The sequence below is a fragment of the Hyperoodon ampullatus genome (genome assembly GCF_949752795.1).
Source record: "Hyperoodon ampullatus genome assembly, chromosome: 7".
NCBI lineage: Eukaryota > Metazoa > Chordata > Mammalia > Artiodactyla > Ziphiidae > Hyperoodon > Hyperoodon ampullatus.
This window is the reverse complement of record NC_136920.1, coordinates 100,732,495-100,758,920: the sequence shown is the minus strand read 5'-3', so window position 1 is coordinate 100,758,920 and position 26,426 is coordinate 100,732,495. Positions and strand designations below refer to the sequence as shown.

The 26,426-nt window shown below is 43.9% G+C and overlaps 1 protein-coding gene across 26 annotated transcripts in view; it reads left to right on the top strand.

Moving 5' to 3' along the window:
* Positions 1 to 23,988: 23,988 nt before the first annotated feature.
* Positions 23,989 to 26,426, top strand: part of NCAM1 (neural cell adhesion molecule 1) — a gene marked incomplete at both ends in the record, with an annotated part of 320,771 nt that continues 318,333 nt past the window's right edge. For all 26 annotated transcript variants that reach the window (XM_079707967.1, XM_079707975.1, XM_079707954.1 and 23 more), the window contains one exon: positions 23,989 to 24,040. In XM_079707967.1, the coding sequence (XP_079564093.1) occupies positions 23,989 to 24,040 (52 nt within the window). The remainder of the gene's footprint in view (positions 24,041 to 26,426) is intronic.

The following is a 26,426-nucleotide window of genomic DNA, read 5'->3' as shown; positions in this document are numbered from 1 at the left end:
CAAATATTTTCTCAGTCCCCTTTTTCTTCTCTTCTTCTTCTGGGACCCCTATAATTCGAATGTTGGTGCATTTAATTTTGTCCCAGAGGTCTCTGGGATTCTCCTCAATTCTTCTCTGAGATTGTCCTCAGTTATTTTCATTCTTTATTCTGTATTCTGCTCTGCGGTAGTTATTTTCACTATTTTATCTTCCAGGTCACTCATCCATTCTTCTACCTCAGTTATTCTGCTATTGATTCCTTCTAGATAATTTTTAATTTCCTTTATTGTTTGTTTGCTCTTTAGTTCTTCTAGGTCCTTGTTAAACGTTTCTTGTATTTTCTCCATTCTATTTCCAAGATTTCAGATCATGTTTACTATCATTATTCTGAATTCTTTTTCAGGTAGACTGCCTATTTCCTCTTCATTTGTTAGGTCTGGTGGGTTTTTGCCTTGCTCCTTCATCTGCTGTTTGTTTCTCTGTCTTCTCATTTTGCTTAACTTACTGTGTTTGGGGTCTCCTTTTTGCAGGCTGCAGGTTCTTAGTTCCCGTTGTTTTTGGTGTCAGCCCCCAGTGGCTAAGGTTAGTTCAGTGGGTTGTGTAGGCTTCCTGGTGGAGGGAACTGGTGCCTGTATTCTGGTGGATGAGGCTGGATCTTGTCTTTCTGGTGGGCAGGACCACATCTGGTGGTGTGTTTTGGGGTGTCTGTGGCCTTATTATGATTTTAGGCAGCCTCCTTGCTAATGGGTGGGGTTGTGTTCCTGTCTTGCTAGTTATTTGGCATAGGGTGTCCAGAACTGTAGCTTGCTGGTCGTTGCGTGGAACTGGGTCTTAGCATTGAGATGGAGATCTCTGGGAGAGCTTTTGCTGTGTGATATTACATGGGGCCAGGAGGTCTCTGGTGGACCAATGTCCTGTCCTCAGCTCTCCCAACTCAGACGCACAGGCCTGACACCCACCCAGAGCACTAAGACTCTGTCAGCCACATGGCTCAGAAGAAAAGGGAGAAAAAAAAAAGGAAAGAAAGAAAAGTAAATAAATAAAATAAAGTGATTAAAATAGAAAAAATTATTAACAATAAAAAAATTTTAAAGTAATAAAAAAAGTAAGAGAGTAAGAAAGAAGAGCACAACCAAACCAAAAAACAAATCCTCCAATGATAACAAGTAAAAGCTATACTAAAAAAAAACGAACATAAAACAAAATATGGACAGTCAGAACCCTAGGACAAATGGCAAAAGCAAAGCTATACTGACAAAGTCATACAAAGAAGCATACACATACAGACTCACAAAAAGTGAAAAAGGAAACAAAGAAAAAAAATATATATATATATTTTAAAAAGGGAAGCGAGCAACCAAATCAATAAGCAGATATAACAATGATAATAAGCTCTAAATACTAAACTAAGATAAACATAAAACCAGAAACAAATATGATGCAGAAAGCAAACCCCAAGGCTACAGTTGCTTCCAAAGTCCACCACCTCAATTTTGGGATTCTTCGTTGTCTCTTCAGGAATTCCACAGATGCAGGGTACATCAAGTTGATTGTGGAGATTTAATCTGCTGCTCCTGAGGCTGCTGGGAGAGATTTCCCTTTCTCTTCTTTGTTCGCACAGCTCCTGGGGTTCAGTTTTGGATTTGGCCCTGCCTCTGTGTGTAGGTCACCTGAGGGCATCTGTTCCCCCCCCCAAGACAGGACGGATTTAAAGGAGTGGCTGATTAGGGGGTTCTGGCTCACTCAGGCCAGGGGGAAGGGAGGGGTACGGATGCGGGGCGAGCCGGCGGTGGCAGAGGCCGGAGTGACGTTGCACCAGCCTGAGGCATGCTGTGTGTTCTCCCGGGGAAGTTGTCCCTGGATCACAGGACCCTGGCAGTGGTGGGGTGCACAGGCTCCCGGGAGGGGAGGTGTGGATAGTGACCTGTGCTTGCACACAGGCTTCTTGGTGGCTGCAGCAGCAGCCTTAGCGTCTCATGCCTGTCTCTGGAGTCCGCGTTGATAGCAGCCGCTCACGCCTGTCTCGAGCTCGTTTAGGCGGTGCTCTGAATCTCCTCTCCTCGTGCACCCTGAAACAATGGTCTCTTGCCTCTTAAGCAGCTCCAGAGTTTTTCCCGCACTCCCTCCCGGCTAGCTGTGGCGCACTAGCCCCCTTCAGGCTGTGTTCATGCAGCCAACCCCAGTCCTCTCCCTGGGATCTGACCTCTGAAGCCGGAGCCTCAGCTCCCTGCCCCCACCTGTCTCGGCGGGTGAGCAGACAAGCATCTCAGGCTGGTGAGTGCTGGTCGGCACCGATCCTCTGTGTGAGAATCTCTCTGCTTTGCTCTCTGCACCATTGTTGCTGCGCTATCCTTCATGGCTCTGAAGTTTACCCCATGCCACCCCCCGTCTCCACCAGTGAACAGTCTTCCTAGTGTGTGGAAACTTTTCCTTCTTCACAGCTCCCTATCCAAGGTGCAGGTCCCATCCCTATTCTTTTGTCTCTGTTTTTTCTTTTGCCCTACCCAGATACGTGGGGAGTTTCTTGCCTTTTGGGAAGTCTGAGGTCTTCTGCCAGGGTTCAGCTGGTGTTCTGTAGGAGTTGTTCCACATGTAGATGTAGGGGTTTTTTTGGCCCCAAGGCATGTGGGATCTTAGCTCCCCGACCAGGGATCAAACCTGTACCCCCTACACTGGAAGGCGAAGTCTTAACAACTGGACCACCAGGGAAGTCTCTGTATGTAGTTCTGATGTCTTTGTGGGGAGGAAGGTGATCTCCACGTCTTACTCCTCTGTCATCTTGAAGGTGCCCCCTCTGCTTTGGGGCTTTGAATATCTTCCATGTCTAGTTAAATTTTCAATCTTTCTTCTAACTTCCTGAACATATGGAATGTAATTATAACAACTGTTTTAATGGTCTTGTTTGTGAATTCTATCATCTGTGTTATTTCTGGGTCAGTTTAATTTATTGACTTTTTTCTTCATTATTAGTTCATATTTTCTTGCCTTTTTTGCATGCTTATTAATTTTTGATTAGATAATAGACATTGTGAATTTCATTTTGTTGGGTGCTGGATATTTTTGTATTCCTATGGCTATTCTTAACTTTGCTCTGAGACACAAAAAAGTTACTTGGAAACATCTTGATCCTTTCATTTCTTGCTCTTAAGTTTTGTGAAGTGAGGCCAGAGTAGCATTTTGTCTAGGACTAATTATGCTCCATTTTGGAGGCAAAATGCTTTTGAGTTAGGCTCAATGCCTACTCAATGCCCCATTAATCACATGGTTTTCCACTCTGGCTAGCTGGAAAATAAACTATTCCTACTGCTGTGTGACCTCCAGTGATTGTTCCCTATAATCCTTTCGTGGTGCTTTTCCTCACACACATGAACTGATTAGTACTTGGCTGAAACTTAATGGGACCCTCTACAGATCAGCAGACTTGTCTGCCTTATGCTTTCTCTTCTTCCATAATTTGTTCTGAGCTCCCTTGGCCTCCCTGGACTTCCAGTTCTGGATCCTCAAGTCAGGGAGTCCCTGCTCCTTGACAGTAAGCAGTAAGCACGTAGAAAGCAGGAAGGTAGTAAACTGGAGCATTGTGGGGACAATCTCTTTTGTTTCTTATTTCTCAGGGATCACTGTCCTTAGTTGCCTGATGCCCAGTGTCTTAAAAAATAATTGTTTCATACATTTTGTCCAGTTTTCAACTGTTTCAGATTGGAGGGTAAATCTAGTCACTGTTATTGCATCTTGGGTGAAAGCATTCCAATTTATGTTTTTAAAAACTACTTTCCTGGGTGGAGAATAAACCAGAAGCCAAGTTATTTCTCTGAACATCAGGCTTGTTTGTTTTTTAACCAGTAAAATACAGGCAATGTAGATAAAGCATACCCCACAGTGTTATTGTGAAAATTAAATGAAACAATACATACGGTATATAAAGAAGATTAGTTGCACTCTTTCCTCCATGGTATAAAGATAATAAATAATATTTTAAATATCAGTTTTTGTATCCACAGGTATAAATACTCAATTCAATCCCCTTGTAAGATGGCAAAATAATCTACCCAACAATGCCACTGAGATAGCAAGTCAAATAGAATTGGTTAAAAGATAATAGCAGCATATGTATGCCTATTACCCTGGTAACTTTTTACAAGAGGGGCCCACCATAGATGGGGGAGTCCTCAGAGAATTGTGAAGAGACTTAGGGAATAAAACTGAGAGGAAGTTTTACACAGGTTTGCTTGTAGGCTTAAAAGCTACCTGTAGGACAGTCCAGCCATCTTGGAGCCACCTATGGTGAAACCATTAGCAGAAACAATGCATGTTTATTATTTTGGAGCACACAGGCATCTCTAGAACAAAACTTCCCTGAGAGGAACACATTTAAGGACACAGCTGTCTATTGTCAAAACAGGGAAGAAAGAGAGAAGCTGTCTGAATTTTAAATCAGTCTTCATCTTTATAGATCTGGAATATATGAGCACACATGAACCTTCCTCTTTTTTATACATGAGAACAGATTCCCACTCCCCCGTCCTTCCTCTACAAATGACTGAAACAAAACTACATTCGTTTTCAGCTACACTGCAGGAAATGCTTGCTCTGATCTTTGGCTGTATCATTTCCAACATTGCAGTCTTGAGCCAACTCTAAGATAAGCAGTTATTATTTTAACAGTTTATCAAGTAATTTCCAAGAGGCTTCCATTTGCTGTTTGTGTTGGAAAGTTGTTTCTGCCTAAGATTATATGTGCTGCAAGCAGTGTTTGTGGTCAGAGTCCTTCCTGAGCCAATGTAGCTTACTCCAAGCTTTCACATATGTGAGAGCTCACTTTGGGTACATTTTCATTTTTTTTTTTAAACAAAACTGGATGATTAGCAAATCCCACAATGAGGTAAGTCCCAGCTCAGTCCCTCAAATGTTTACTAGCTACTTTTTGGCTGCTGGAATATTTATCATAATAAGCAAAACCTTAATCAAATCAGCAAAGGTTTTCAGTTGCAACATTCAAGTCCTCTTGCTCCAAATTCATGCTGGCTGTCTTCATCAGTACTGATATCTCCATGAAAAGAACAAGGGAGGGAAATAAAACCCCTTTTTTCAGTGAAAGAGAAAGTAACAAATAAAGTAACAAATAATGGCAAATTTTTCTAGCTTTAGGATTCATAAAAATGAGCATATTGTGGTCTCTGTAACCAAAGTGATCTAATTCCCAGAAAACAGCCAATCATATCTGCTGAACTGGTCTCAGTCCCTGCTGTATTTTCTATTGCAATTCTCACTTTGTTCATGAACAGCAATGATGATTTAGAGTGACATGTTGTTGCTATGGAATCTTATTTCTCTTGCTTTTAGTCTATTGAGGACGTGTGAGCTCTTAAACGTCTCTGCATGAGTTATTGCTCAAACACACTGAAGCACTGATGGCCTGGGCAGCTGTTCAAACCCAAACTCAAACCAGGGGTGGTTACAGAGTCAAAGGTTGGGGTTAGACTGTGCAGCCCATAAAATAAAAACCAGGCAAATGTGTAAGTCATGGCCTGTAAATTTATCTTGCAGGATTTTGATGATTCGAGCATTTACCACTGTAGTTCGTTAGTCCCAGCATTTAAAGTTGTGCATTATTCTCTGTCTGACTTACTTCACTCAGTAAGACAATCTATATCACTTATATGTGGAACCTAAAAAAAGGGTACAAATGAACTTATCTATAGAATAGAAACAGAGCTACAGATGTAGAAAACAAACTTACGGTTACCAGGGGGTAAGGGAGAGGAGGGATAAATTGAAAGCTTGGGATTGACATATACACACTACTGTACATAAAATAGATAACTAATGAGGATCTACTGTATAGCACAGGGAACTCTACTCAATACTCTGTAATAGCCTATATGGGAAAAGAATCTTAAAAAGAGTGGATATATGTATATGTATGACTGATTCACTTCGCTGTATACCTGAAACTGACACAACATTGTAAATCAACTACACTCCACTAAAAATTTTTAAAGAAGAAAGCATCTCTGTATCTTTTTCATAAAGTTCTGCCAATAATCAAAAAAGATAATAATAATAAAAGTTGTGCATTATTTATTCCATATATGGCGTACTGAGTTATTTCTCTTGCCTAATTTTCATAGGCAGAAGTGGTATGTATCAATGAAGATTCATCCTCTCGTGACCTGGCAACTCAGATCTCCACACCGAAAAGAGAGAGTCAACTCAGGTGCCCTGATACCTCACTGCTTGTTACCTCACTGAAGGATTCATAGCAGTTCCTAGAATGTAACCTCCATGAGGACAGGGACATTGTTTTGTTTACTGCTGTCTACCTAGCACTTTAAATGGAGATGATGCGTAACAGATGATCAATAAACATTTGCTTGAATGGCTTAATAGAATCATGGAAACTTATTGGAAGGGATGTAAACACTGCTGATTCTCCTTCTCAGCCATTTCCAGGGTCTCTCCTACAAAGTGATTCCAACTGATCTTATATCTTCTGGAACCCCTGCAGACATGAGAACCCCCCCCACCACTACTTGGAAGGCAGTCCATTCCATTTATGAAGGTCTTTCACTGTTCTAAACTTCCATCTTATGTGGAATCACAGTCTGTCTCTTTGTGTCTTCCCTCTTTCATTCCTGTTCTTCCTTCCAGAGGGACACTCTGTTTTTCCTGACAATGTTTCAAAGAGCTGGAGATGGTCTCACAGTTCCCTGTGGAGCCCAAATGGCTTGAAGCAGAGTATAATGGCTAAAGGGGCGTGACCCATAAAACCAGGAAGCAGCTCTTCTCCTATCGAACAGCTGATTTTCAGAATGCTGTTCAGACCTACCAATTTTAAAGATGGCATGATACTAATGGAGTAATTAGGTTTCATTATATTGCAAGAGGTTACTGGACCTTAGTGGGGGGCGAAATTTCCATTTTAATGTGGCCTGACACAAAGCTTTGAGGAATCTAGGTTCTCAAGGAACTATATACTAATTTTTGATCAGGTACAGACCTGGAAATTGAAACTGTAATTCATTAATCATATACCTCTTTTTAAATTGAGTACATACTCTGTACCATCCCTTATTTTCCAATGTTGTCTTAAGACTATATAACTAATAGCTAAGATTTGTTAAGTGCTTCATGCTCTACAAATGTTATCGCACTGAATTCTCATAGCAAACCTATGAATAGTATTCTAGTGTTATCTTCATTCTTATAAGAGGAGACTTAGCTTCAGTGAGGATGAGTAACTCATGCAAGGTCACCAGCAGGAATGTCACAGGGTCAGGCTTCAAACTCTGGTCTGTCTGACACCAAAGTGCTAATGAGAAATAAATTCTTGCGGGGGCAAAACCCAAGTTCAACTTGTCTTTGTTGACAAACTGATACACAGTTGGTGCTCAATAAATATATGTGGGACACATTTGGTGACAGTGGACTGAGGATCAAAGCATGATTCACAACGTAACACTTTACACCTCAAATTCCATCTCTGTGAAACAAGGGACTTGGACTGCATGATCTCTAGGCTTCCTCCCAGTCTTAAGAATGCATGCTGCTAGTCCAGGGATGAGGATGAATCCGAGTTTAGTAGCATAGACAAGAGGGAAGAGATTGCATGAGGAGCCACATGGACTAATACTGCATTCCTTAGAACAGAATGTTCCCTCTGCCCAAAATACCCTTTCCCACTTGCTCACTTGGCAAATGTCCAATGGTCAGCTCCACCAGCCTCCCTTCTGTGAAACTGTCCTTGACCTCTCCGTCAATGCACCCTTTCCTATACACACACAAAATCATTCCCTTCTCATGGCCCCCAAGTCCACTGTGCACCATTTGTGATTATTTGATTGTGGGTCTGTCTCCCTATCTCACACATCGACTTGAGCTTCTTACAAATAAAACCCACCTCCTATTTATCTCCAGGCCCTGTCATGGAGCCTGGCATGTAAAGCAAGCCTTCCATAAATGTTTTGTGAGTGGCTAAATGAGTTAGCAGGCCATGTGTAGGGGAAGCAGAGGGGAACAATTTGACCTTAATAGAAAATTCATGTCAGAAAACAGTGAGAAGTTAAGTTAGTAAGTGAGGCTGAGACTTGAAGTCCAGAAAGCAGAGTTTAGGCTTGGTGCCCCAGGCAACGCCCCAGTTCCATTCTTGGGAGGGCAAGTGACAGTGAAAAGAATCCTATTAGGAAAATTAGTAGAGACATGGTTTCTCATTTAAAAAATGAATAAAGGTAATGAACTTGCTTTCTTCCTTAGCATACTCTTAATAAACCCATAGCTCATTTATTATATTGGACACTTATATGAATAAAAACAGAGTCTGATTTGGAGGTGTCTTTCTGATTTTAAGTTAATGAATTTTTAATAAATCACTAACACAATAAACAAACATCTTTACCCAGGATAAAACAAGTTTGAATAAGTCTAAACAGTTGTTGTTAGAATGTGCCGCACCCAGCTCAGCACCTGGCACATACCAAGTGCTCACTTAGTATTCTTTAAATGTCAAGTTCATTTTGCACGTGGTTGCATTTACTCTGGTTTTTCGCATGCATGGAGGATAACAGCAGTCTCCAGGTCTAAACACAGTGATTCTTTTAGAAGATTAAAAAAATAATTAAAGATTGAAAGATCTGTAGTGTTTGTGTTTGGAATACAGAACATATATGTATATTTATATTAATACACTTATCTTTTAATTCTCTGAGGTGTAAAACAATATTAACATACATGCCTAGGAGAGCACATGTCAAACAACTACAGTAGATGGTAGCTCAGAAATGCATTCATCACCAGCCAGACAACCTACACCAAGGATAAGAAACTGAACAGGTGACATTACTTTAAAAGCCAAACAAGTCCCTTTTATCCTGGAACATCTCAGAGAAGCTAGCACTGGAAGACAGTCCAGTCAGTTCAAGTCCGTTGATGGAAGTGGTTTAGCCATGTTTCCCCAGGTGGAAGCCATATTGCCGTGTAGTTGCATCATTTTGCAATTATGGGATTTAAACTCACAAGCAATTTCAGAATGCAGAATTTTCTCCTTAATGCGAACAAGAGCAGAAAGATGTGTGCGGGGTGTGTGTGTGTGTGTGTGTGTGTGTGTGTCTAAAATGAGGATGGCCTAGGAGGACTCTTCTGTGATATTTGGAATCTGAATTTAAGTAATTAACTCCTCAGTTACTAAGTGTGATACTATTAGACAAACAATATGTGATGCAATGGATAATGATCTCATTTAGACCACCTATGAGTCCACATTTATATCCTGGAAAGGGTGAGGTTCTATCTTGACTCCTAGTCTCTTATAAGGATTTCCATAATTGCACACTTCTGCTGATGGTTTATCTCTACCTGTGTGGGGGGCTCTGCAGTCCTTCAAAGCTTGACTTTCTTATGCATATTTATCACTTTAAAATTTACAGGGAATTGCTAGGATATTATTTCAGAAATAAATAGAAATCAACTCCAGTTCCCAGTGCTCTCATCCACAGGACTAAGGAGAGGTTGCAGGCTCTTTCCTTATATTCAGAAATCTTGTCATAATATAAATTTTAGCCAGAAATTGGATATTATATAAAAGGACTTTGAACCAAGTCCTAGTTATTAAAATCCTAAAAGATCTCATGATAGCAGGGCCTCATTTCTTGTGTGTATTCTGTAGGTGCTTGTAAATTTGGAAGGTGTATCTGAATTGTGTCAAAAGGATCCCATTCTTCATTAATGTTTGTGTATATTTCAAAGATAACTTATCTTCATTCCTGATTTTGATCTTCCTTTGGTAGTGGCTTCTAACTCTCTAGATTTATGCTTCCCTGCCCCTAGCCCCTTTGAAAGCAGTTAATCTTTCCAGCTAGTTTCAAGTACACTGTAGTGGAACAGAACTTAGGTTTGGAGCTTGTGGTAGTTATTAGTATGTTCATTAAGTATTTCTGATTCTCCTTTTAGGCACAATAGATTTTCACCTCTCTGCCCCCCTGAAGATAAGAAGGTCCACATGACTCCTTTTGTTCAAGGAAATGAAAGTGTAAGTGATGTGGCCACTTCCAGGGGGAAAGTTTAGGAGCTTACATGTGATTTGTCACACCACTCTTTCTTTTTTTTCTGCTTCCCCAATCATGGAAGCCTGGATATGACACCCCCTTCAGATGAGGTCCCCTGGTGAGGACAATACAGAAAGAATCCTTAACTCACATGACATAACATTTGTTATTTTTAAGCCACTGAGACTTGGGAGTTAGCTGTTATTGCTGCAGAACCTAGCTTATCCTGACTGATATGGGGCTGGACAGGCCTGGACTCAGGTCCTTGGACAGATTATGGGACTTCTCCCACCCCCTCAGAGAGTCACGTGAGGGTTAAATAAATGTACATGAGCGAAGTGGTTGTCCCAAAGAATGTATATAGCAATGTTTGTTCCTCAGCCTTTCTTTTTCTTCCTTTACCTGTGAGGAGAGAGCTAATGTCTTATTTACCACCTGATTGTGTCCAGAATAAGCCCTGGAATCCAGAAGATGATTGAATAAATAAATGAACACACAGAAACATTTACATGCACTTAGAGAGAGACTTATTTAAAAGATCCTTTAGCAACCCTTTTGCAACATGAATGTTCTTTTTTTCCTGCTCATTTCCTTACATCAGGTTTTCCAAGGCACAGTCAGACAAGAAGACAGTTTGGATGAGGAGGAGAGGACATGGTGCTGGGATTTTAGCTCTGGCTCAGCCAGTTGCTGGCCCGGGTGATCCTGGACTGAGGGACAACGTGCAGCATCCCAAGTGAGGGTGGCAATGGCCCCACTGACCTCTTCTTCATCCAGTCCTCTTCTCTGCTCTGAGTATCACATTTGAGGGGGACATTAACAAACAGGAATGCACACAAGTGGCAGGTGACGGGGGCGGGAATGGAAGGCAGGTCTAGATGCTGAGAAGTGGGGAAGCCCTTGTTTATGGCTCCAAATTCCCTCTTGCTATTGTAAGGTTAAATGCACATGGAAACTGTTTGTGTTCTCAGTACTTTAGTGGACAAAGTAGGTAAAAATGTTGCAACCTGATAAACCAGGGTCTGTGCTATGACCCAGGGATATAGCACACGACACAAAGCGTTTTTAGTAAGGGCAGTAACTTCCTCATTCTCTTGTTTAGAAATCACAGGGGGAAAAGCAACCTGAAATTATCTAGCAAACAGAAAGATGGAAAATGAGGAATATGGAATTTTGTCACCCCATTTTATAAATAGGCAGCATTAGCAAAGGCAGACAGGAACCAGCCCTTGAAAGGAGGAAGGGAAGGCCACCAGGGACCTGGTTACGAGCCTGGAGGGGGTTATGAGCCTCGGAGCCAGGGACCAGGCTGGCTTCTTCGGCAGACATCTGGGGGCTGCTGCTCTGAGTCCAGAGGAGGAACTGAGATGCCAGGGGAAGATACTTCAGAAATGTGCTTGATGCCAAGGTTCCTGAGCTTCATGGACAAAAACAGGATGGAACTGAGGAGAAAATAGAATCTTCTCACTTAATCAAGGATAGAAGGATCCAAAGCAAGAAAGATTGGCCTCCGAGGCTAGCCTGAGATATTAAGGCCAAAGAGTCTCTGTAAGATGTCTTAAAATAAAAATTGACTTTACTTAGTTAGACCTATAATTGTCTCCACTGTATACTTTGTTCTCTGAGCAACTCCTACATGATGGAAAGGTAGCTTTTACCATATTCAGGACAAGTAGGGCAGGAAAAAGTTATTGATGACATTAATTCATTAATTCCACGACAAGTTTTGAACACCTATTAAGTGCCAGGCAACAAACTAGGTACAAGTGATATAGAAATTAGAATGAAAGTCCCTGTCCTAAAGGATGCCCAGGAGTAGTGGGGGAGATGGATTCAGAAATAGGTAATTAGATAATTAAATGCAATGAGGAGCTGGGCCAAGGGATTCTGGAGGCATCTGGGAAGAGCACCTAACCCAGGGGAAAGGCATGAAGAGCAAGAGATTGGAAGGTCAGGGAAGAGAGGACCTCAGAAGCAAGTCTTAGAAGATGAGCAGAAGTCAGTCAGGCAGCCAGCAGGAGCCCAGGTGGGATGGTTACTCAGGGCGGCAAGGGGGTACCAGAAGAGGCAGGAGGTAAGACTGGGAGGGCCTTGATGGGGCTTGGACTTCACCTGAGGGAAATGGGGGGCCTTTAAGGCTTTTCTGTGGGGAAGTGACTCTTTCACCTTTTACAAACATTCTTTTTAGGAAGCTGGCTCCGGAGGTCGGGGGAGGTGGATTTGAAGGGGGAGAGTGGAGGCACAGTCATGAGGCTGTGGCTACATCACTGTGAGATATGAGGAGGCCTGAATTGCAGCCATGGGAGCTGGGGAGAGACCCCGGCCGAAGTCCCAGGATGAAGTGAGCCTCAAGCTCTTTCTTGGTTTGTTTATTTATTTTAATTTTTATTTTATATTGGAGTATAGTTGATTAATATTTATTTTATTTATTTTTAGTTGCTTTGTTTTATGCAGGAGTTTTTAATTGAAGTATAGTTGATTTACAATATTACATTTATTTCAGATGTATAGCATAGTGACTCAGTACTTTTATAGATTATACTCTATTAAAAGTTATCAAAAGAAAATGGCTATATTTCCTTGTGCTGTACAATATGTCCTTGTTGCTTATCTATTTTATACATAGTAGTTTGTCTCTCTTAATCTTGTATCTTTAATTTGACTCCCGTTTCCCTCTCCCCTCTGATAACCACACTTGTTTTCTATATCTGTGATTCTGTTTCTGTTTTGCATATATACTCATGTGTAGCATCTCTTAATCTCCACTTTTAGTGATATCACACAGGGTTTGTCTTTCTCTAACTTATTTCACTAAGCATAATATTCTCTAGGTCCAACCATGTTGCTGCAAACGGTATTATTTCATTCTTTTTTATGGCTGAGTAATATTCCATTGCATATATATACCACAACTTCTTTATCCATTCATCTGTTGATGGACACAGTTTGCTTCATATCTTGGCTACTGTGAACAGCACTGCTATGAACATTGGGGTACATGTAGCTTTTCAAATTATTGTTTTCATTTTTTCCAGATATATACCCAGCAGTGGAATTGCTGGATCATATGGTAGTTCTATATTTAGTGTTTTGAGGAACCTCCATACGGTTTTCTATAGTGGCTGAACCAATTTACATTCCCATTAACAGTGTAGGAGGGCTTCCTTTTTCCACATCCTCTCCACATTTGTTATCTGTAGACTTTTCAATGATATCCATTCTGACAGGAGTGAGGTGATATCTCATTGTTGTTTTGATTTGCATTTCTCTAATAATTAGCAACGTTGACAGTCTGTTAGCCATCTGTATGTCTTCTTTGGAAAAAAATGTTTACTGAGGTCTTCTGCCCATTTTTTGACTTTTTTTCTTTTTTCATATTGAGTTGTATGAGCTGTTTCTTGGTTTGTTTACTCATCCCATTCCTTCAATAAAATTTAGAGTGACGTTTATGGTGGGGCAGCGGGGGTGGGGGGTCAGGGAAGGGTAGCTCAGACCAGAGGTCCAGGTCACATTCGTCCCCTGCTCAGAGTCACTGAGTGGAATCTCCCTTTTTGATTGCTCCTTTGCTGATGCAAGGACAGACGGTGGTTGGGGGGAGCCTCCCATCCTGGAACGTGCCTGCTCACTCCACAGTTCTTGCTGGAATTTCTCTTTTGGAGACAGTGACTAGAATGAGCGCTGTATCTCCTAGGAGCTCCCGGGAGCTCTTGGGCTCTGTGGAACCATCTGCACCCAAGGGGTAGAGGGACAAGGGTAGAAATGGCTGCCAGTGTTTGGAACGTGTGCGTGGGGTGGGGTGGGTGGCATTTAGACCCATATTGACTTCAAATTCAGAGTTCTTTGGGATTTTGTCACTAGTGTAGAACCAGCGACACCATCCTCTTTGGCACTGTGTTTTTTCAGGATGGTTCCAGAGGATTCTCAAGAGAGATGTAGTTTTGATTTGCATTTCTCTAATGATTAATGATGTTGAGCATTCTTTCATGTGTTTGTTGGCAATCTGTATATCTTCTTTGGAGAAATGTCTATTTAGGTCTTCTGCCCATTTTTGGATTGGGTTGTTTGTTTTTTTGTTATTGAGCTGCATGAGCTGCTTGTAAATTTTGGAGATTAATCCTTTGTCAGTTGCTTCATTTGCAAATATTTTCTCCCATTCTGAGGGTTGTCTTTTGGTCTTGTTTATGGTTTCCTTTGCTGTGCAAAAGCTTGTAAGTTTCATTAGGTCCCATTTGTTTATTTCTGTTTTTATTTCCATTTCTCTAGGAGGTGGGTCAAGGATAGGAAGGGTGGGAGGGAGGGAGACACAAGAGGGAAGAGATATGGGAACATATGTATATGTATAACTGATTCACTTTGTTATAAAGCAGAAACTAACACACCATTGTAAAACAATTATACTCCAATGAAGATGTTAAAACAAAGAAAGAGAGAGGGATGTAATGCAGTGGCTGTGTAAAGGAGGCAAGCAGTTTGGTTCTTCTCCCAAAGAAACGGCGGTGGTGGTAATAGTGGGAATGGGATGAATGCCTTTGCCTTTCATTATGAAAGGTTGTCATCTTGCTTCCTCATTTTCTTAACTCTTCTCTCACTCCCCAAGGTACTTGCTCTTAGGAGAGGAGGTGCCACAAGTGGGTACTGGCTCCATGGATAGGACCCTCCCTGGCTCCAAAGATACAGATGAGCCTGGAGGGACCTAAGTTTAGTGTTGGCTCTGCCCACTAGGCTCCTTTCCTTGGTGCTGAGGTCAGTCAATACCTGTTGGTATTTTAGGGTGTGACCAAGGGAAGCAGTATAACCACAGAAGACACAGAGGAACAGGAGGGAGGACACTGAGCAGGAGAAGTAAAGATAGCTGGAGGAGAAAGGGATGTATTTTCCCCTCTTATCCCAAGTTTTTTTTTTTTTTTGTGGTACGCGGGCCTCTCACTTTTGTGGCCTCTCCCGTTGTGGAGCACAGGCTCCGGACATGCAGGCTCAGCATCCATGGCTCACGGGCCCAGCCGTTCCATGGCATGTGGGATCTTCCCGGACCGGGGCACGAACCCGTGTCCCCTGCATAGGCAGGCGGACTCTCAACCACTGCGCCACCAGGGAAGCCCTACCCCAAGTATTGATGCAACCAAATCATTTAGAGCATTAGTTATCTACAACTACTATGGCAATTATTCAGGAAGGACATTGGTGTCTGAGTTTACACCTTAAAATAAGACCAACTTGTATGTGTGAATAATCATTGAGTTCTGCACTTCTGTGCCCTGATCAGTCCCCAGATGTTTTTCTATTATCACAGAAGCTCAAAGAAGGAATGAGTAGGGAGCCTATTATTGTTATTATAGCTAACATTTATTAGGCACTCACTTTCAACCCAGAGAGTATGAATTTGTTCTTGCCAAGGTTACTAATGACCATCATATTCCCAAATCTGGTGGATACTCCTCTCTGTCCTCATTTCACCTGGCCTCTCAGCGGCATTCATCACATGGCACATCCTTCCTTTTTACAAGTCTCTCTTCCCCTGGTCCTGAAGATGCTGCTCTCTCCTGGTTGACTTCTGACCTCATGACACCTCATCTCAGTCTTCTTGCTTGTTCTGTTTTCTTCACCTGAACTCATAAAATTGGTGTTTCTCCAGATCAGGGCCTAAGCCTTCCTCTCTTCTTTCTCATTTTTGGCTAAGTGACCTCATCCTTTCCCATGGGTTTAGATGCCACTGATGCTGATGACTCCAAAATTTATATTTCCTGCTAAGATCTCTTTCTTCTGATTTCCATACTCATGTCTGACCACCAATACGACATTTCCATGTGGATGTCTCCCAGGTAGACGTAACTTGTCCAAAATCTAACCTTTGATCCCCCCTCCTCTCCAAACAAATTCTCCCAGCACGTTCTGCATCTTCTCTCTCCTCACATCCATCAGCAAGTTTGATCCATTTTATCTCTGTTCCTCTCCATCTCCTGCCACCTCCTCCCCAGCCTCCATTATCTCTTCCCTGCATTTATGCGGTGGTTTCTATAATAACTGGCCTCCCCACACCCACACCTGTCTTCTTATAAGCCATTTTCCACACGGCAGGCAGAGTGGTTATTTAACATGGAAAACAACTCCTGTCACTCTGCTGCTGCAAGTCCTCCAGGGGCTTTCTTTGAACTTTGACTACAATACAAGCTCCTTACTTTAACCTTCAAGTTGGCTCACATGGTGCCTATCTTTTGGCCTTTAACCCACTTGCTCTTTCCATCTCAGACTCACATTCTCTTAGTTTCTAGAACCATTTAGATTTTTCTGACCTTGGATCTTTGCACATTCCTGGAATGCTCCTCTACTTGGAAACATGGCTGGGTATTTTTCATTCTTTAGGTTGCAACTTACCTGTCACCTCCCTCCTTGATCTAAAATATATCTCTACTGTCATTCTTTGTCAAACAATACTGTTTATATCTTTCATGGCTCTAATTATAGTTTATAATTGTTTTGGTCTCTTTGTTTAGTTATTTGTCTTCTTGACAAGCCTGTAAACACATGTATTCTGTTGACTTATTTTTATTGCCCACAACCAACACAGTGCTTTGCATGTGACAGGGGTTCAGTACATATCTGCTGAATGAAAGAGTGTCAGGCCTGCACTAAGCCCTCTATGTATGTTATTTTAACTAATGTTCATAAGACATCTGAAAGACAGATGTTATGACCAAGAAAAAAAACAAGGTTTATAGGTGGGAAATACTTTGCCCAAATCCACAGAGCCTACAGGTGGAGAAGCTAGGACTTGAACTTGGATTGTCAAGCTCCAGGACCTGAGGATTCACCTCACTGTACTTCATTGCTGCTGGGGTGTGTAGAAGGATGTGTAAGAAGGAGAAAGGAAGTGATCCTGTCTTTAACTTTAGCTCAGTCATACTTTGTGATTTAGAAGATCTTGACATGGAGATCCTGGCTCCTTTCTCCAGACTGTTAAATCACCTATTTCAGAGGGGTTGTTTTCAAAGATAAAACAGGTTTGAGTTTCTGAGGTTTGAGTTCAGTAAAGCCAAAAAACCATTTAAACCCATCTTTCCTTTATTAGCACACTGTCACCTCTCTAAACTGGCTGTGCAATTTCATGATCTGATTCTTGTGATTTGATCCTGCTTCATCTCTCTGTATCTACATTGGAAAGAATAAATCACCCAACTCGGCAATTTGTGATAGTTCACTGTGACTCAGTTTCTCATAGCTCTAGAGTGTGATGTTCAACACACACCCATCCCCAAGATGTCAGCATGGCTCCAGATACTATACCAGGTAACAACTTTGGACAGATTTGAAATCAGTACCCCTTGATCTCTACCAAAATCCCAATGACCTTTTTTGAAAAGAAGAATTATCCTCAGATTCATATGGACTCTCAAGGGATTCCAAATAAACAAAATAATCTTGAAAAAGAAGAACAAAGTTGGAGGTCTTACACTTTCTGATTTAAAAGCTTACTACAAAGCTGTGGTAATCAAAACAGTGTGGTATTGTTGTAAAGACAGACTATAGACCAATGGAATAAAATAGAGAATCCATAGATAAATCCTTGCATATATGGTTAAAGGATTTTTGACCAGGATGCCAAGACTATTCAATGGGGAAATATTTTTTAACAAATGATGCTGGGAAAACTAATAAATAAATAACACGGGACCCTTACCTTACCCATGTACAAAAATTAACTCAAAATGGATCTAAGACTTAAATGTAAGAGCTAAAACCATAAAACTAGAAGAAAATATCGGGGGAAACCTTCAAGACTTTGAATTTGGCAATGATTCTTGAATATGATACCAAAAGCACAGAAGACAAAAGGAAACATAGACATTTTGGCCTTCATCAAAATTAAAAACTTATGTATCAAAGGACACTATCAACAGAGTGAAAAGTTAACCCATGGGATGGGAGTAAATTGTATAACTAATAAGAGATTCATATTCAGAATATATAAAGAACTCCTATAATTCAACAACAGCATAAAACAAATAACCCAATTAAAATATGGGCAAAGGACTTGAACAGATATTTCTTCAAAGAAGATATACAAATGGGCAATGAGCACATGAAAAGATGCTCAATATCCCTAGACCTTAGGGAAATGCAAATAAAATCATAATGAAATACCATTTCACAATCACTAGGATGAGTACCATAAAAAAGAAAGAAAGAAATGAAGAAAGAAAGGAAGAGAGAAAGAAAGAAAAAGAAAGAAAGAAAGAAAGAGAGAGAGAGAAAGAAAAAGGAAGGGAGGGAGGAAGGAGGAAGGAAGGAAGGAAAAAGGAAGGAAAGGAGAAAAGGAAAGAAAAGTGTTAGCAAAGTTGTGGAGAAATTGGAACCCATGTGCATTGCCAGTAGGAATATAAAATGATACAGCAGCTGTGGGAAATGTATGGCAATTCCTCAAAAAATTAAACCACATGATTCAGCAATTCCATTTCTAGGTACATACCCAAAAGAAGTGAAAGAAGGGACTTGAACAGATATTTACACATCCATGTTCATAGCAGCTTTATTCATAACAGTCAAAAGCTGGAAGCAACCCAAGTGTCAGCTGATGAATGAATGGATGAACAAAATGTGGTATATACACACAATGGAAAATTTGACACATGCTACCGCTTAGGTGAACCTTGAAAACATTATGCTAAGTGAAATAAGACAGGAGCAAAAGAATAAACATATGATTGTTCTTGTATGTGTAACTATTCAGGTTCATAGAGACAGAAAGTAGAATGGTTGTTCCTAAGGGCTAGGGGAAGAATGGAAATGGGGATTTATTGTTTAATGGGTACAGAGTTTCAGTTGGAGAAGGTGAAAAAGTTCTGGAGATGGATAATGGTGAGGGCTGTACTATGATGTGAATGTATTTAATGCTACAGAAGTGTAGACTTAAAATGGTTAAAATGGTAAATTTTATGTTACATATATTTTCCCACAATAAAAAAAGAAAAGAAAAAATATTTAGCTTTCCCCCCAATTACATTTTGATTTACAGCTAAAATTGTGTGTGGATGCTGTGCTAAGCTGCCCAGATGCCACTTTCAGGACTGGGGGACGACAAGCTTCTCTACTTGGAAGGATGCTCTCAGCGGCTAGACTTGAGAAATTGCCCTTGGCTGCAGAGAGCTGCCTCTCCCAAGGTCAGGTTCAGCCTAAATCTGATGACTGTTCCATGCCAGGACACTACAGCTGGTTTCACAGCTCCCAGGGGCTGACTGGCACCTTGTTGTGCCTGCGGTATGGCTCTGCTTCTCCCTCTTTCCAAACTGTTTCCTTCCCTTCATATACAGGGTTGAAAGCACTCTCTAATAAAGTGTCTGCAAAATTTAAAAAAAAAGAAGGAAAGAAGGAAGGAAGGAAACAAGGGAGGGAGGAAGGAAGAAAGAAAGAAAGAAAAGAAGGAGGAAAGAAAGAATAAAAGAAACATCACCCCTTCCCTGAGATTATTTACTTGCACTTGACACAAAAATTGTCCTAACATCTGGTTAAATATATGATGAGTGGGACTTGAAAGGCACCCCTTGAAGTTGTGCAGCGCACAACCCACACAAAGAAGTAGTGGTTTCTGTATTGACCTTTCTCATTCCTCAGCTTTTGGAGTCCCCAGCACCATTCAGCTGGATCAACTGATGAGTGTGCACTAGTCCTTAACCAGGGCCTGAGCCAGCCTCGAGCAAGGAGGGAAGCACGTCAGTGGCCTCAGCCCCATCACACCATAGAAGTTAGAAGTCACTTCTCATGTCAACCAGATCAGGAATATGAGAAGCTAGGAGGGAGCTCTGAGGGCTCCCTAGAGACTCACTCCTTAGCTCTGCGGTCCTCTCTTTCCTAGATCACACTTGCCTCTTTGGGCATGCCTCTGTTTCTCCAGCCTCTCCTAGCCCCAGGTCACTGTCTTTGGCTTTGGGCTTAGGCTGCTGAGTATCCCAGAATGCATTTTGCTCATGTCAAATGTTTAAACTGAGATCCTCGGATTTCTGTGGGCTCTGAGGTCTTGCCCTGGTTCTCCTTTTCAACACCAACAGGAAAGAAGCCTTAAATGAGGAAACACATCTGTGAGAGCACTTGACTCTAGACCAAGTTCATTTTTTCAAGTAGTCTAAGTTAGACCATAATGTGGTGGTGATGGTGAGCTGGAGTTAGCGGCAAATTTAATTTACTTTATAACCTAATAATTAACTCCTCATGTTAAAAAGAAGAGAAGAAAACCTCCTTTCACGGTTCCTTCTCCCTCAAGCTTGTCTTTCCATTATTATCTTTATCACACTCCTCCTCCATTATCACATGGCTCCTCTGAGGAGTGGTCCACACCCCCTGCTGCTCCTTCCTGGCCAGTCTTCCGTTCCTGGGACAGTGATGTCTCCCCTTCCCCACGAATGCTGCTCTCTCAGAGACCACTCATGACTTCCCAATGGTCAAATCCAGGAAACTTTTAAGCCTTCTTATTTGACCACTTCAAAACTTTCTTCTCCTTCCGAGTTGGTGACATTATAATATTCCAATTCTCTATCTCTCTGTGTTTTCACTATTTCTTTGGCAGTTCCGTCTGCCCACAGCTTAAATATTAATGTTGTCTAGGCTCCTCTCCATCTGACTGTTCGTCTTCTGTACATCTCCACTTGGATATCCCTCAAACGTCTCAGAATTAGTGTGTCCAGAGCTGACACCATTGCTCCTTTGCTTATTACCTTGTCTAAGTCTGCCCTTCCTCTTCCACTCCCTGTCAAGGTTACCAGCAGCTACTTAATTGCCCACACTGGAAGCTTTGGAGTCATTATTTTCTTGAGATCTTTGCCAGATATCCCTGAATCAGAGATGTTTCCCCCGGCTCCCCTGTACAAAATGCTAATCCCCACAGAACTCCCTACCCCTGTACCCCTCTTTATTGATCTCCTTTGCACATATTACCATCTACATACTAGATATCTGTAGATTAATTTCTATCTTCCCCATAAGAACAGAAGTCCATGAAGGCAAAGATACTCTTTTGTCTACTGCTATGTCTTGAGTGTCTAGAGCAGTGCCGGGCACCTAGTTGATACTGAATAAGTATTTGTTGAATGAATGAAAGCAATTCTGATTTATTCCCCTGCCTCAGACCCCCATCTTCAGAAAGTTCCAAAGTTCTGCTGTTTTTTGTCTTGGAAATATTTCTCAAATCTGTGCTCCTGTTGGCTTCCTTCCCCAGGGCCACTGCCTTGGATCAGGACCTGCCAGCCCATCCAGAGAGCACTGTCATAGCTTCCTGGCTGGTCTTCTTGCTGTGGCTGATTTTATAGCCCATTCTCTGCTTTATTAGGGAAGCTCCCATCTCTAAAACAGTCCTAAGTGTCTCCTTTCTCTGCTTCAGTCCCCTGGTTGTTCACTCGCTAGATGCTCATTAATGTGGGCCTGACGGCCTGGGACTCCCTCTGGGGAAAGAGGTCTGGGGAGGGACACAGTTTTGTCTCATTTCAAAGTGAGGTTCAGGAAAGGATTGACACCCAGAGCTCACAGATGTGGACACTGACAAGTGGAGAGCTGACGAATTGGACACAAGTGACGGATCCAGTTAAAAGAACACAGGAGAGATACATGGAGTGTGGACTGGAATGACTGGGGACCATAAGTCTAGAATGAATCATCACAGCAGAGAGCAGCAGCCCCACAGGGAAGGGAGGGGCTGGGGGGGGATTCAGTCATGCTGAATTGAGATAGGATTTCCACACCTGCCTACATTAAAAAACTAAAAATAGGGACATTTGCGGAGAAAAATAGCAAGGAATCTTTTAATTCTATGGATAGGGGCTATAGGGAGGGAGGTTTGCAGAGAAAGGTGTGTCTCTCACTCTTGGTAAAATTAGAAATAGAAAAATTTTATGTTGGGTATCCCAATCTTCACTTTCTTCCCTTTCCCCTCAGGCCTGTTCTCTCCATCTTTCCCTGCTATCAAAACCTCTTCCTTAGGAAAGAGTCTAATATATTTATCCACTTACATTTACAAGGCCAATGTGGCAATTTTACATGTTAGCAGGACCTCATGTCTGAAGCCAAATATGCTAAATACAGCAACCATTAAAGACAACAACAACAACTATATAATTCACTGTACCCAGCACAGGACTAAATACAGTGGTTGTTCAATAAATACTTACTAGAAGATGTTCAAAAAACATTACTGATATTATTAAACTCTGGAAACAATCTAAATATCCAACAGTGGAGAAACCATTGAAGAGCCATCAATATGAAGAAATACTAAATAACTATAAAAGATTTCAAAGGACTTTTTAATAAACTGGAAAAATGCTTATAATGAAACGTTAGGCGCTGCTATACTATGCCAGTGATAAAAATCATATGCATATACAGAAGATGTAGAAAATCTGTGGGTATCTCTGGAACCTGTGGGATCTTTCTACTTCTCTGTGTTTTAAAATTATTTAGAGTTGGTATGAGGGAAATATTACAAAAATAAATGTGAAAGATAGATTTGGGGGAGGAAGTACTTTTCAGGGGCCCCTGTATTTCAGCCTGTTGGTTTGGCCCACCTGGGTTTAGTATACAGGAGGGGAGGGGGAGGGGTGCCAGCCTCTCCAGTAATGGAGGCTGGCTGGTTAGCCAGCAGAGAATGGGTTTTTAAAGAGTGATACAGCAGTGGAGAGTCTGACCTTTAAAGAAAAATGGAGTGCATGGTGATGTTGGTGCATTGGTGCTTTGAACATAGACAGGCAGCCTTCCTCTGGGAGGGTTTCACTGTGCTAGGCTAGTAGGCCAGTCCAGCATCTAGGACACCATGAGCTCCTTTTTCTGCCTCACCTTTTGTTCCATAAACACTCAAACCTTGCTCAGGTGCTGAAACATGTTTATTTTCACCTTGCTCCCCCACCTTCTTCTGTTTAAAATAACAGCTGGAAGATTCACTGAAACTCTTTGCATTGGTACCTCAGTGATATTCTATATTAAAATCTTTAAGAATTGAAGTTGTATGCCCTTCTAAGAAAATATTATTTAATACTGTGCCTATCCCATAAAACCTACATAAAAAATCTTGGTTATCTTTATAAAGAGACCACAGAGTCCAGCATTTATAAACAAGAAAACATTTTCCTGTAGTTATTTCTGAAAAGCCCTTCTAAACATCTGCGTTTTCCTTCTAACTTAAGTTGCTTCCCACCACCTCCTTCCCCTGAGATCTGCTGCCTCTCTGTGGGAGAGCAAACTTCATAGCCAGTATAAAACAAACAAACAAATTAACAAACAAAACCCCACAACAGCAATCCCCCTCCTTCTCCAAATTTCTAATTTCCTGCACTTACAACAACTAAGTCCTAGGCTATCCGTATAATTCAAGGATCTTAGGATCTAAATGAAGGATTCGACAACTTTGAAACCCTACACAAACCCAAGATTTTACTTTTCTTATTTACTAGTTATTAAAGTATCCTACCTTCCTGATTAAGGAAGGCCGGACGGCAGCAAGGACCGCGGAGGCACAGGCGAGAAGCGTGGAGAGAAGAAATCCCAGCTCTGCCTGGAAGATTGCCTGTGAAAGCGCCCGACTCCTCCGGCAGTTCCACGCCGGGTTTTGCAGGCGGCCGCAGCTGCCTCCCCTGTCTCTCTTACCTCCTTGATGTTCGGCACTATTTGTGGCCGGCGTGGTGGAAGGACACAGTGAGGTTCTCACCCCCGCCCCCCGCTCCCATCCCCAGTTCCATCAAAGCGAACCCGGGCCAGCGCAAGGATCTCCGAGTCGCGAATGTGCTGAGGCTGGGACTGTCACTCATTCTCCGATCAGCGCGTGAACGCAGCTCGGCAGCGGCTGGCAGGAAACAATTCTGCAAAAATAATCATACTCAGCCTGGCAATTGTCTGCCCCTAGGTCTGTTGCTCTGCCGCCGTCCACACTCGCTGCAAGGGGCGGGGGGGCAGAGAATTTACCGCGGCAGGAACATCCCTCCCGGCCGGCACATTACAATGCTGCAAACTAAGGATCTCATCTGGACTTTGTTTTTCCTGGGAACTGCAGGTACATTTTCGAAATTAATAATCGCAATTTGATTTGCTAATTGCACCCTCCCCCCCACTCCTCCCCCCGAGCAACGCTGTTATTGGGGTGGTTTTACATGGAATGCTGAGAGTGGTCATTTTCGGTGAGCTGAGGAAGGAGCGCGTCGCCCTTGCTGCCCACCCGAACCCTCCCGGGCTGCCTGGACTGGGGCAGCCTCCCCGCGTAGCGAGCGCCCGGCGCCCCTCCAGCGCGCCCGCCCTTCCCACTTTGTGTGCCCGCTGCGCTGGGAGCGGAGCAGCCCGCTCCCGGGACGCTGCGGCCGCGCCGGTGATGGGCAGCGCTCCATCCCCGAAGGCGGGTGGCGGGCGGCGGAGCGGGGGAGGCCGCGGTTCGGTGGTGCAGCCGCACAGGCTCGGGCTCTGTGGGGAAGGGGCTTGTCAGCCCCGGTTCCACGAAGAGTGAACAATAAGGCCTGGGCAGCCGCCCCCGATCGTTATTTCCCCGGGTCTAATAAAGTGGGGCTCGCCGCCTTTGCGCCTTTCCCCCCCGCCCCGGCCGAATAACTGTTTGAAAAATGGGGCGAAATGGGCAGAATCTCAGGGCTGTGTGGCCGTTGTTGCACCCCCGTCGGTATGACGTTAGTTTTTCATTTGCCAAATATCTGGTTAGTTGCAAAGCCTGCTCTCGGCCCGGAGCAAGGAGGGATGGGAGGATCGAGCGCCGCGTTTTGACAGGAGGAAGTGCGGAGGGGCGGAGGGCGAGGAGGGCGTGATCGGGGCTGCCTGGTATGTGTGCGCGCGCGTGTGCGCGTGTGTGCCTTCACACGCACCGCGAGCCCCATGTTGCGTGGTGCGAGAGAAGAATGGCAGGTAGCCGCCCGAAACACCTCGCCCCAGTCTCCTTTCTTTGGGCGAGGTTCCTGACCCTGGCAAAGTGCGAACAATAGGAGCTGGGATGAAGACAGTAGTGATGCTGCCGCGGGTGGCGGGGGCTGCGCCGCCGCCCATAAAACCTTGGCGGCAGGGAGGGAGGTTTATTTCATTTGGGGTATTTCCATCCCGGCCTCCCTGGAAGATTCTTCCGTGCGTGCCCACCCTTCCCTCCAGCTGCTCACCCCACCCCACCCCACCCCGCCCCACCCCAGGATTTGCGTTTTGGAGCTGACGGACGGGGAGGGGGAAGAAAAGGGGCAGGAACCAGAAAGAGCTGGGTGGGGTGGGCAGACATTCTCGGTGGGGGGCGTGTGCTGGGAAGCGGCCGAGGAAAGCCGGGCGGAGGGGTCTGTGTGTTGTGGCCGCCGCTGCCAGCTGCCTCTGGAGCTGCCCTAGACGGCCGAGCCTGGGTGGGGGACCGCGCGGGGCGGGCCGGGGAGCACCCAACGCGCCCCCTCCCCGGGCGGCACGAGAGCCGCGCTCCGCCGCCGCCTCCAGCCAACTCGGGTCCCTCCCATGGCGACCAATCAGAGAGAGGCTGGCTGGGCGGGAAGCCGCGAGAGGCTTTTATTTCGGCGCGGGTGGCGGCCGGGAGCTGCCAGGACCGTCTCCCGGTGCTCCAGCGTAACGGTCTCTCTCGCCCCCCGCCGGGAGAAACCCCGCCCTGCGGCGGGGTCCCCAGCCTGCCCAGTTTCCGAGGAGATAAAATGGAGTCGAGGTGGTTACCGGGAGGTCTCCTGGTCTGGCCCGCCCGTGCTTCCCCACTCGTGCCTCCTTCACGCCGACTTGGAGCATCCCTCCCGCCCCTCTGGCACACACACACCCGCGGAACCGTCCAGACCGGAGCGTGCTGCCTGGGAGGGCGCAGAGGCTGGGCGCACCGACACGCGTGCGCTGACCGGCGGGCAGGGGGCGAAGCTGGGGGCGGGCCAGGGGCGGGGCCTTGGCAGGGGTGCTGAGGCCCTCAGTGAGTGGGAGGGGGTGGGGGAGTTGGCCAACCGCAGCTGGCTTCTAGCTCTGTACCGGCTGTCCCCGGGTCAGCATCACAACCCCCGCCCGGGCATGCCCTTTCCCATCGTGTCCGTGGGACTCCCGGGCGCGATTTCCCCGCACTGCACGCGGGGTGTGTGTGTCTGGGATGTCCTCTCCTCTAGATGGGGGCGTAACGGTAGAGACCTGATCTTTGGTAGGCCTTTAGGGGGGATCGACCAGACGTCCTTTCCAGCGTCGTGATGTGTGTAACTCTTGGTGTTGGGATCCCCAGGGAATCCCAGATTGGATGTTCAAGGCTGCCCAGGCAAGGGTGGCATTCTGACCCGTGTTCTCTGGAAGGAAAGCGTCCTCGTTCGTGGCCCTAGTAACGTGAGGATGGGAAGAAGGCAGAACGGGAAATGCATACAAGGTTGCTTAACAAAAGAAAGAAGTTGAGCGGTTTTCCAAAGAGAAATAATTTTCCATTAAAGTATTGTTTT